Here is an 11,548-nt window from a genome sequence, read left to right as displayed (position 1 = left end):
AAAAAAAAAAAAAAAAAACCCAAAACCAAATAGCCTTAAAAAACTAACTTATGGCTGGGTGCAGTGGCTCACGCCTGTAATCCCAACATTTTGGGAGGCCAAGGTGGGCAGATCACGAGGTCATGAGATGGAGACCATCCTGGCTAACACGATGAAACCCCGTCTCTACTAAAAACACAAAAAATTAGCCGGGCATGGTGGCGGGCACCTGTACTCCCAGCTACTCGGGAGGCTGAGGCAGGAGAATGGTGTGAACCTGGGAGGCAGAGCTTGCAGTGAGCTGAGATCATGCCACTGCGCTCCAGCCTGGGTGAAAGAGTGAGACTCCATCTCAAAAAAACAACACAAAACAAAAAAACAAAAAAAAACTAATTTATAACTGATTATTTAACACTCAACCCTTTCAGACTGTCAAAGTCACAAAATATGTATAAATTCATTTTTCTTCAAACTCATAAAATTAAGTGATAGAGTACCTTATTTATTGAAATACTAAGATGTCAGCTATAAAGGTTTACTATTTTAAATAGAATGCTTCTTATAAACTACAGGCTAAATTTAGATGATTACAAATTAATTGAATGTTCAGTTGAAATGTTCTGTTTTAACTCACCTTCATCTCTAACACTTTTAACTTTATTTATAGCACGTTCACCATATTCCTCAGCAAGGTGCTTTGCTCTCTTTACTGATTTTCCAAGAAACTTCTTTAGTTGAGTCCTTAACAAAAATGAAAAAAGTATCAACTCAGTTAACTGTAAAAGTTCAACAATTTGCAGACAAATTGTATTAGCTGTGACTGATAAAGTACACTACTTTGAAATAACCTTTTTTAAACATAAATAATAGGTGTTTGAGTTCCAAATGCCTTATTCTATGGAATAAACATATTCAAGTCAATATGGCAAAGGAAACATACACCCTTTCCCCCAATTTACCATATTCATATATTCTAGAGCTTTGGTTTTCAATGGTGAATAAAATTGATTGGCAGAGGTAGTGTGGAGAGGGGAGTGTTTAAAGTGTAGGCACCTGGGCTCCATCCCCAGATAATCCAATTTAGAAAGTCTGGGGGTGAGGCCATGAATCTGAGGTGAGAACTGCTTTGAGAAGACTGTTTTAGCGAGCTGTTCTTAAAAACACATTTTACCAATAAAGAGTAAAGAGATATTTCCTTACAAAATAGAATGCTTTGGTAGCTGAAGATGGTCTCTTTCAGTTTGGGTAAGTGTATGTAATAAAATTAGGCTGAGCTTTCCTGGTAGGTATTCCCAAACATGAGGTAATGTAAGTATGCATCTCAAGCTTCCATAAATAGAATTTATTTATTGCATTTTCAATTAGCTAAGTCTCAGGTTTCATATATTAAGATTATAAAAAGCAGAGCACAGTACATGAGGGACAGTATTTTAAAAAGTTGTTAAGTTATATACACAGAGAAGTTCAATGTAACCCTGTTTAGAATAGTCAAAAAGTGGAAATAAACTAAATTTTCTGTCAATCGAGGAATAGATAAATAAGTGCTGGTAGGAAATACAAGAAAATGAATGAGCAAACCTCAGCTTTTTAAATGTGCCAAGCTCTTATAGTAACCTCAGGGGCTTTGCATGTGTGGTTATTTCTGCCTGGAACACCTCTCCCTTGGCTAATTCCCACTCACTTTTTAGGTCTCAGATCAAACAGCTCTCTCAAAATGGTCTTTTTAACTTTAGACGGAGTTTTTGTTATATAGTCCCCGTTTATCCAAAGTTTCACTTTACATGGTTTCGGTTACCCCAGTCAACCATGGTCCAAAAATATTAAATGGAAAATCCCAGAAATAAAACAATTTGTAAGTTTTAAATTGTGTGCCATTCTGAGTAGCATGATGAAATCTCACACCATCCTGCTCCATCCTACCTGGGATGTGAATCATCCCTCTGTCCAGTGTTTCCACGCTGTAGACGATACCCACTCATTACTTAGCAGCCTTCCTGGTTATCAGATCGAAAAAACATAGTAGCAAAGTCTGGTACTATCTGTGATTTCAGGTATCCACTGGGGATCTTGGAACATATACCCCATGGATAAGAGGGAACTACTATAATACTTCTACAGGACCTGGAGCTTTACTTTTATAGCAGTCACTACAAATGTATCTAGATTTATCTGTGCAATTATATGTTTAATGCCTATTTCTCCCATTTAACAGAAGTTCTATGAAGGCAGAGACCACGAATGTCTTTTTCTTTCAAATTTTTTAAATTGAGACAGAGTCTTGCTCTGCTGCCCAGGCTACAGTGCAGTGGTATGATTTCGGCTCATTGCGGCCTTGACCTCCCAGGTTCAATGGACCCATCTGCCTCTGCCTCCTGAGTTGCTGGGACTACAGGTGCATACCACCATGCCTGGCTAATTTTTGTATTTTTTATAGAGACGGGGTCTTGCCGTGTGGCCCAGGCTGGTCTTGAACTCCTGGACTCAAATGATCCACCTGCCTCGGCCTCCCAAAGTGCTGGGATAACAAGCATGAGCCATTGTACCCATCCTGAATGTCTTTTTTTTTTTTTTTGAGACAGAATTTCACTCTTGTTGCCCAGGCTGGAGTGCAATGGTATGATCTCAGCTCACTGCAATCTCTGCCTCCCGGGTTTAAGCAATGCTCCTGCCTCGGCCTCCTGAGTAGCTAGGATTACAGGTGCCCACCACCACACCCAGCTATTTTTTTGTATTTTTAGTAGAGACTGGCTTTCACCACGTTGGCCAGGCTAGTCTTGAACTTCTGACCTCAGGTGATCCACCCACCTCGGCCTCCCAAAGTTCTGGATTACAGGTGTGAGCCACCATGCCCGGCCTCTTAATGTCTTAACTGTTATATCCCAAGCACTTAACTCTCATATCTGGCTCTCAGAAAGACTGCAATATATGTATTATTAGTGCTGATATAAAGACATGTCTATGATATATCTGATTTTCTTAACAAAACAAAACAGCAAGTTGACAAATTATAGACATAGAGTAGTAGCACTGCTTTTATGAGAAACAAAAAATTCTATGGAGAATACACTATATGCTATTAAAACTGATTTCTGGGTCTGAGATTATCAGAAACTTTCATTTTCTATTTTACATATTTCTGTATTTCTTTTGATAACCAGAAAACATAGATGATAAACCATTTTTAAAACCATTATAAGGTCTTTGCTACCTATAACTCTGAAGCTGTATTTTCTGGATAAGTTTACTACCACTTTAAAAGCCAAGAAAACAGACATTTTAATTTTTTCAGATGAGAATAGTTCTAAAATATCTACTTTTATGCCTTCTTAAATGGCACTTTATGTTCCCTAAATTTCATTCCTTGATGGATAAGATCATTGCTGCCATCATTTTGGTTCTTTAATACATTCAGAGCCTTTCTAATGCATTGCAGGTGGGCCATACTATTGGTTCCCCACTCAGCCTTCAAGGCAACAGGGCAGGGCCGAGGGAAGCCTGGGCCAATCTTCTCTGGCCATCAGCTACCTTATCAGCTTACCCCAGCATTCAGTGCAAATACTATTATGTTCTTTGTGTGTCATGGCATGAGAAAAGGTTGAAAAGCACTGTGATATGATGATTGTGCTATATTATGAGTTCTTTTTTTGTTGGGGGGGGCAAGGTCTTGCTCTGTCACCCAGGCTGAAGTGCAGTGGTGTGATCACGGCTCACTGCAGCCTCGACCCCTCAGGCTCATCCCATCTCAGCCTCCTGAGTAGCTGAGACCACATGTGTATGCCACCATGCCCGGCTAATTTTTAAAATTTTTTTGTAAAGAGTGAGTCCACCTATGTTGCTCAGGCTGCTCTCAAACTCACTTGGGTTCAAGTGATCTTCCTAATGTGGTGTCCCAAAATGCTGGGATTACAGGCATGAGCCACGGCACCCACCTATATTATGAGTTATTTTATCATTTTTCTGATTATCTGACATTCTTATGTGTCAACTTACCTGTTGTCACAGTTCGATGCTTCTATTTTGCAGTAAGCTCAGACACTTGACCAGAGTTTTAAAAAAATGATGTAAGAAATAAGCATAATGGCTTTGAATAAACCTGAGGAACTTTTCTCTTAGAAAAATAATGAGCTTTAGTGCATGGACTATGTGACATCTCTTCTGGACGTTTATCTGTCTCTGAATAATTGTAGTAATTCCTTATTCTCAGGTTCCTGATAACTGCAACTACTAGATGGCCAAGTTCCAAATATCTAAGGTGCTACCATATGCCTGCATTTTAGGTACATGTTTCCTAAAAATTCTTTATTTGATACACACTAGGAAAATGCTTTATTTGATACACACTAGGAAAAGGACTCAAGCGGAGAATTCCCTTTGGACCTTAGAGTTAATTATTATCAATTTAGAGACTTGTGTATAATCAAACAAAATGTATAGGCCCACCATTGATCTAGAAGTTTGTAGGGGAAACAGAAGGATGGCATAATCAGAATCCTTTTGCAACATACCCTTTGATTGTTCAACGTGTATTTGTCTGAAAACAGTTTAACTGAAAACAGTTTAAGACAATATATTGTAAAGGGAAAAAGTAAGTTATAGACTACAGGTATTCCCAAAATTGAGAAAAGAAAGAAAATTGCTATAGACTGTAGTAGTCAGGAAGAATCTCATTATAGTTGGGTTTGGAAAGACAAATAGGATTGCAGAGATGAAGAGAAAGGGAAAAGACAACTTCAAGGACAATCATGTTCTTCTACTAACACTTTTGGTACCTACCTACCAGCAGAAAAACACAGGTATGGTGCAACACTTACTGGTCATTTTCTGTGTGTCAGATGCTTTATTATTATTACCAGCGAGGGACAGGGAGGAGTGGTGGTGGGTAGACATAAAAACAATATGGAGTACAATTTAAAATAGTATGGTAGTTCGCATATTTTTTTAAATAAAAACTTGAAATGAAGAAAAGGGATGTACTGTAACTCACGTTTTCTGTTTTAACCTTCCACCATCAGTATCTGTTGGCTGAGACTGTAACTTCTCTTCATCATCTGACTGTGCCGCGTCATTACTGTAAGAAGGCGAAGTTGTTTTAAAATAAACCATTTCTTCTATTCTTCTTAAAAATCTCTGTTTATACTTACTATATAACCAGTTAATCAGAATAAGAAAAACTATGCTAATAAGCTTTACATAAATTTATTTATTTATTTATTTATTTAGGAGATGGAGTCTCGCTCTGTCGCTTAGGCTGGAGTGCAGTGGCACAATCTTGGCTCACTGCAACCTCTGCCTCCCCGGTTCAAGTAATTCTCCTGCCTCAACCTCCTGAGTACTTGGGACTATATGTGCACACTGCCATGTCTGGCTAATTTTTTGTATTTTAGTAGAGACAGGGTTTCACCATGTTGCCCAGGCTGGTGTCGAGCTCCTGAGCTCAGGCAATCCACCTGCCTTGGCCTCCTAAAGTGCTAGAATTACAGGTGTGAGCCACTGTGCTCAGCCCATATAATTTAATTTAAATGATGGACCTGACAACTTCCAGGCTTCAGAAATTGAAGAAAAGAATCTTTAAGCAAGGTGCAATGTATAACATATAAATGAATACAATTTAGCAATTTGTGAAAAACCTACTACAAACAAGGCTTTTTGCTTGGCAAAATGTGCTGTAGTGAAATAATAAAGTAACTTGTAGGTATCTTCCTCTCCACTCATTAAGTACATCCTGCATTACATTTAATAAAATAGCTCCTGCTTTTACAGAAATGATTCCTTAGATCTACATACATCTCGTAGTAAAGTCACTCATCTCACTTTAAAGCCATTTTCTGATCCTACAAAAACAGTACAAATATTTAAACCATTTTATGACCCTTAAAGCAAAGTTTCAGAAGACTAAGTGTTCATTCTACATAGTTTTTTAGCCTCAGTTTTTTTTTTTGTTATTTTTATTTATTTATTTTTGTGGAGATGAGGTCTCACTATGTTGCCCAGGCCCCTCTAACTCCTGAATTCAAGTGCTGCCTCAGCCTCCCAAAGTGCTGGGATTACAGGCATGTAATCCCTCACTGTTTTTATATTGTCCCAAGTATAATTTAAATAATTAAAAAAGAGAAACTAAGTGCTATGGGATTTAATATTTATACTATTCCCCCAAGTAACTGTACAGTCATAATGAAGAGCAAAGTTAAAGAATACCTACCTTATCTAACTCTATTTTAATTCCAGAATAAAGAAAAACACTGAATGAAACCAAATTAGGGATTGTCATAGTTCATTAACAGAGAAATCTTAACAACTCTGAAATACTATTAATGACAAATAACAACGTTAGGCCACACCTTACATATTCTTTTGTCCTTCTCATGATGTGTAGAGTGAGAGGATTAATGCCTGTTGGTAGTTTCTCTTCTGCAAGACTCAAAGGTATTTCTTCTCCAGTATCCAGGTTCTTAATCATTACACTGGCTAAAATTTCCTGAGGTTAAAAAAAACAATCACACCAAGATGACCTGCAATTTAATTATCTTTTTGAGTCTACAAAATCCCCTAAAATTTAAGCTAAAGGCTTTTCAGATACATTCAATACTGCACACAATAATTTCTAACATTTTTATTGAGATACAATTCACATGCCACAAAATGCACTCATTTAAAGCATATAATTCAATGGTTTTTAGTATATTCACAGAGTTGTACAACTATCGCCACTAAGTCAGAATATTTTCTGCACCCCAAAAGGAAATTCCCTACCCATTAGCAGTCACACCTCATTTCCCTTTCTTCCTAGCCCCTGGCAAATACTAATCTACTTTCTGTCTCTATAGATTTGCCTATTCTGCACATTTCATATAAATCAAATCCTGTAATACATGGCCTTTTGCATCTGGTTTCTTTAACTTAACATGATGTTTTCAAGGTTTATCCATGTTGTAGCATGTATCAGTACTTTATTCCTTCATTCCTTTTAATTGCTAAAAAATACAACATGGTATGAATATACCACATTTTATTTATCCATCCAATCAGTGATGAACATTTGGGTTGTTTCCAGTTTTTGGCTGTTATGAATAAGGATGCTGTGAATATTTGTGTACATTTTTTGTGTGAACATATGTTTTCATTTCTCATTGGTATATACAAAGGAATGGAACTGCTGGGTCATGGTAACACTATGTTTAACATTTTGAGGAACTGCCAAACTGTCTTCCAAAGTGCAATATTTTAAAAAATGTATTGTTTTAAAGAAACATAAACTAAGATTTTGCTGTAAAATTTAATTCTGAATAAGTTGGCTAATAGATGCATACTAAGTTTTAATGGTAAGAAACCATTAAAATAATAAAATTTATGTTGGTATAACATGTATTTATAATACCAAGTTCTTTTATTATTATTATTATTTAAATTTTTTTTTCTTGAGACCGAGTCTTGCTCTGTCACCCAGGCTGGAGTGCAGTGGTGCGATCTCGGCTCACTGCAACCTCTGCCTCCTGGGTTCAAGTGATTCTCCTGCCTCAGCCTCTGGGTAACTGGGATTACAGATGCGCACCACCATGCCTGTCTAATTTTTGTATTTTTAGTAGAGACGGGGTTTTGCCATGTTGGCCAGGCTGGGTCTCGAACTCCTGACCTCAAGTGACCCACCCGCCTTGGCCTCCCAAAGTGCTGCGATTACAGGAGTGAGCCACCACACCTGGCCTCAATATCAAGTTCTTTTAAAGCCCACTTTCTATAAAATATAAACCTTGCTTTCAATATATTTATTCTACTATCCAATTGAGTGAAAGGGCAAGTTTAAATCAGAGATGCAACATCCAGCATATCAACAAAACAAAGACAATCTTCAATTTTCAGTTTTTCCTCTGTTGTATTTTTTTTTTTTTTTTTGCGTAACAGCAATAAACTTAAAAAAAATAAATTGTGGTAAACTACACATAACATAAAATTTACAATTTTAACCATTTTTAAATGTACAGTTCTGGGTCATTAAGTACATTCACATTGTTATGCACCCATCATTACCATCCATCTCCAGAAGGTTTTCATCTTCCCATTATGTTTTTTGTACTTTATGTTTTAAGAACAAGAACAAAAAAATCTATTTCTACCTCATCAGTAAGCTCTCTCCCAGAGTTGGATCTAGGTCTCTGAGGGCCCATCACTTCACCTGCTACAGTCTGCTCATCAGGTGCTTTTCCATTTTCCTGGAAATATAATTTTATAAACAGAAATTAGACTGAATCAATTTCTATAAATTTTTAATTATTACCACACATAATTCTAAAGAATTTCATAATTCAAATAATGGAGTCTGCTGAAAATCTAAATGGAACATTACATTTCAGTCCTTCTTTTTTCCCAGCATGCTGAAAAACATTAGGAACCAAAACTATTGCTGCTCATGAAATAATGTCTTAGTATTCTTGAAAACAAATAAATGTTCTATTTGAACCTAGCCAAAAGGCATTTCTCTACTAAGACTGCTATTAATCTGGACTGTGTGTGGCTACCTCAAAGGTAGGGGTCAGAAAACTTCTCTCTATAAAGAGCCAAATTATAAATATTTAAGGCATTTTTGTTCATATACAGTCTCTGTTGCATATTCTTCTTCTTAAACAACCTTTAAAAATGTAAAGAACATTCTTAGCTTGGGGATCCTACCAAAGCAGGCCACTACTGACCCCTGCTCTAAGGCTACAACAAGACTGTAGTGTCATATGTTGTAGTCTGGTAGCCCGGCCCACCATAGCTACCATGTAAGTAGCTCTGAGTCCCAGAATCTGGCTGTGGTAAAATTAACGTTATCAAGTCTTTTGTGTAGCCCACTTCCTAGCATATAAAGTTTTTTTATGATTAGGAAAAGGAAATTATAAAAAAAAGTCTTCAATTCTGACCAATACAGGACAAATATAGACTATAGTTTGTGTTTATTAGTACCAACAATATTACAAATAGTAGCATCGTCGTTTTTCAAATACCTATTACCTGCTAGCATCTGTCGTTTTTTGAATACCTATTACCTGCTAGCATCTGTCGTTTTTTGAATACCTATTACCTGCTAGATACTTGGCATATTTTAGCTCATTTCAAACCCTCAAGGAAGGATTTTTCCTCCATTTTATTGATGGGGCATCTGAGATCCAGATGCCAAACAGCTTGGTAGGCTCACCCAGTTAGTGTGTAGCAGAGCTGATCAAAGGAAGTAAGGGGGTCAGGTTTGGAGGACAAAGAAACATTTGGCCTGCAGAATATAGAACGCTCCATAATCAACAAACCAGCCACTTGCAGGGAGCTGATAAAGTCTATATGAAATAGAACACTAATTCACCAACCTGGGCAGTAACTATTTTATCTCCACTGGTAGCACTTGCCAAATCAAGAGAAGGCTGAGAATCCTTGACCGTACTCTCTGAAGCCATGCTTGTAGTTAGGAGAGAATCAGACGTAATATTCTCTTTGGGAACTGCAATGATAATAATAACAATAACAACCCTTTTTGTTTGATTCTTATAACAACCCTGTGAGGAAAGTGGTTTGATTACTCTCATTTCCTATACAGGGAAACCATGGTTCAAACAAGTTATTTAATTTCCTCAAGACTATACAGCTCATACAAAAAAAAAAAAAAAAGATGCAGGACTTGAATTCAGACTTTAGGTCTCCAAATCCCATGTTTTTTTCACATGCCACTCTCTCTCAGATGGCAACAGATTCGAAAGTTTGAAGTCTGCTGAAGTGTTCAATTATAGTAAAGTAACTTTCACCAATGTAAACATTTTTACATTTTGTCTATTACTAAAGAAATAATTTTAATAACTTGGTTGCCAGTGAGTTTTTTTAAAAAGTGAAATAAAAGCAGAAAGGTAAACAGTTTCAACTCCAAAATTTCACCACAAAGGGTTATTGCTCTCTCTCTTTTTTTGAGACAAGATTTCACTCTGATCACCCAGGCTGGAGTGCAATGGCATGACCCTGGCTCACTGCAGTCTTTGCCTCCCAGGCCCAAGCAATTCTCCTGCCTCAGCCTCCCAAGTAGCTGGGATTACAGGCGCGTGCCACCATGGCCAGCTAATTTTTGTATTATTTTTGTTGTTGTTCAGATGGGGTTTCGCCATGTTGCCCAGGCTGGTCTTGAACTGAGCTCAAGTGATCCGCCCGCCTCGGCCTCCCAAAGTGCTGGGATTACAGGCGTGAGCCACTGTGCCCAACCAACAGAGTGATTTCTCAATTAATACTTGCCATCTAGATCAGGAGTTTTCAAAGTCTCAAATTCCAATTCGCTTTTCCTTTTTCTTGGTGGTGGAGCAGGTCGAGATGGAGGTGGGGGTCTAGGAGGTGGGAAATTAGTTGGAGGAGGTGGGCGTGCTGGAACAGGCTTCTTTGTACTAGCCACTATATCAGGCTCTGGAGTAAGGTGTCTCGGGGGTTTGGCAGGGGCCACTTCTTCCACAGCAGCAAAATCTTTAGTAGATAAGGAGTCTGAGGACACAGGTCCTAGAACATCACTTCCTTTGACTTCCACTGCTCCCTTGTTCAATACTTCTGCTTCAGTTTCAAGCACATTAAGCTGCTCAGTTGAATTTGTTTGAGTTAACTTTGTGGTTTCATCTACTGGTTTCTCACAGGTTTCATCAGAAGGAAAGCATTTTTTAAATTCTAATTCAGTCTCTTCAAATGTATTCTGACTCTCTGCCTTTTGGGATTCTTCCTGCAGTACTTGATCTATGGCTAACAGTCCGGGTATATTGCTCAGATCTGTTCTAGCCACAACAGGACTGGCAGTAGCTTGATCAGAGAGTTCTTTTCCTTTGGAATCCAAAGAGTCATCTTCAAGGTGTAGTACTTTCTGACTCTCCTCAATAATACTTTCAATAATCTGATGAAAGGGTTAAAAGTAGTTTTTTAAAATGAAGCTATTTATAAGAACATAATAACAGCTAATCATTTACACAGTACTTAGTAAGTGCCAGGCAATGTTCTTAATACTTTACATATTTTAATCTTTACGACAACCTTAAGAGATTCTACTTCTACTGTCACCCTTTTATAAATGAGGGAACTAATCAAATGATTTGTCCAAGGTCACAAAGCTAGTAAGTGATGAAGCAGGTATAAACCCAGGGAGTTTGATTCCAGCATTTATACTCTTAACCCTCATAATAGGGAATTTGTGTTAACACTTAGGTACAAAAGGTCAAATAACCCTATAAAATCAAGTTCAATCCTAAACTTACATTAAGACTCAATATCCTGATTCATTTACATATTTATGCCAAACTTGTTGTAATACCAGCCTACTGGTTTGAGCCCACTTAACAAAACCATGATAATCCAAATCCCCAGGAGAAGAATTCAAGTTGTTTAGCCCTGAACTCAAGCTTATGACCCCAAAACCAGCAGATGCAGGGAGATTAACATTCTTAAACAGACTACACCTAAATTCCACTATTTGGACTGATGGCAAGACCATGGAAAGAGTTCACCTTGTCTTTTCCCTTCCTTTCTTTCTTTTTCTTTTTTGAAATGGAGTCTCACTCTGTCACCCAGGCTGGAGTGCAGTGGCACGATC

The 11,548-nt window shown here is 37.7% G+C and overlaps 1 protein-coding gene across 3 annotated transcripts in view; it reads right to left on the bottom strand.

The window, feature by feature from the left end:
* Positions 1–11,548, bottom strand: part of WDR44 (WD repeat domain 44) — a 103,057-nt gene that overhangs the window by 45,946 nt on the left and 45,563 nt on the right. For all 3 annotated transcript variants that reach the window (XM_011977132.1, XM_011977133.1, XM_011977135.1), the window contains 6 exons: positions 10,219–10,855; positions 9,312–9,442; positions 8,088–8,183; positions 6,318–6,454; positions 4,964–5,047; positions 614–720 (listed from right to left, as the gene is read on the bottom strand). In XM_011977132.1, the coding sequence (XP_011832522.1) occupies positions 614–720; positions 4,964–5,047; positions 6,318–6,454; positions 8,088–8,183; positions 9,312–9,442; positions 10,219–10,855 (1,192 nt within the window). The remainder of the gene's footprint in view (positions 1–613; positions 721–4,963; positions 5,048–6,317; positions 6,455–8,087; positions 8,184–9,311; positions 9,443–10,218; positions 10,856–11,548) is intronic.

This window comes from Mandrillus leucophaeus, unplaced genomic scaffold (assembly GCF_000951045.1).
Source record: "Mandrillus leucophaeus isolate KB7577 unplaced genomic scaffold, Mleu.le_1.0 Scaffold174, whole genome shotgun sequence".
In the NCBI taxonomy this organism is placed as follows: Eukaryota; Metazoa; Chordata; class Mammalia; order Primates; family Cercopithecidae; genus Mandrillus; species Mandrillus leucophaeus.
The sequence above is the reverse complement of the archived record's forward strand: the minus strand, read 5'-3'. Positions and strand labels throughout refer to the sequence as shown.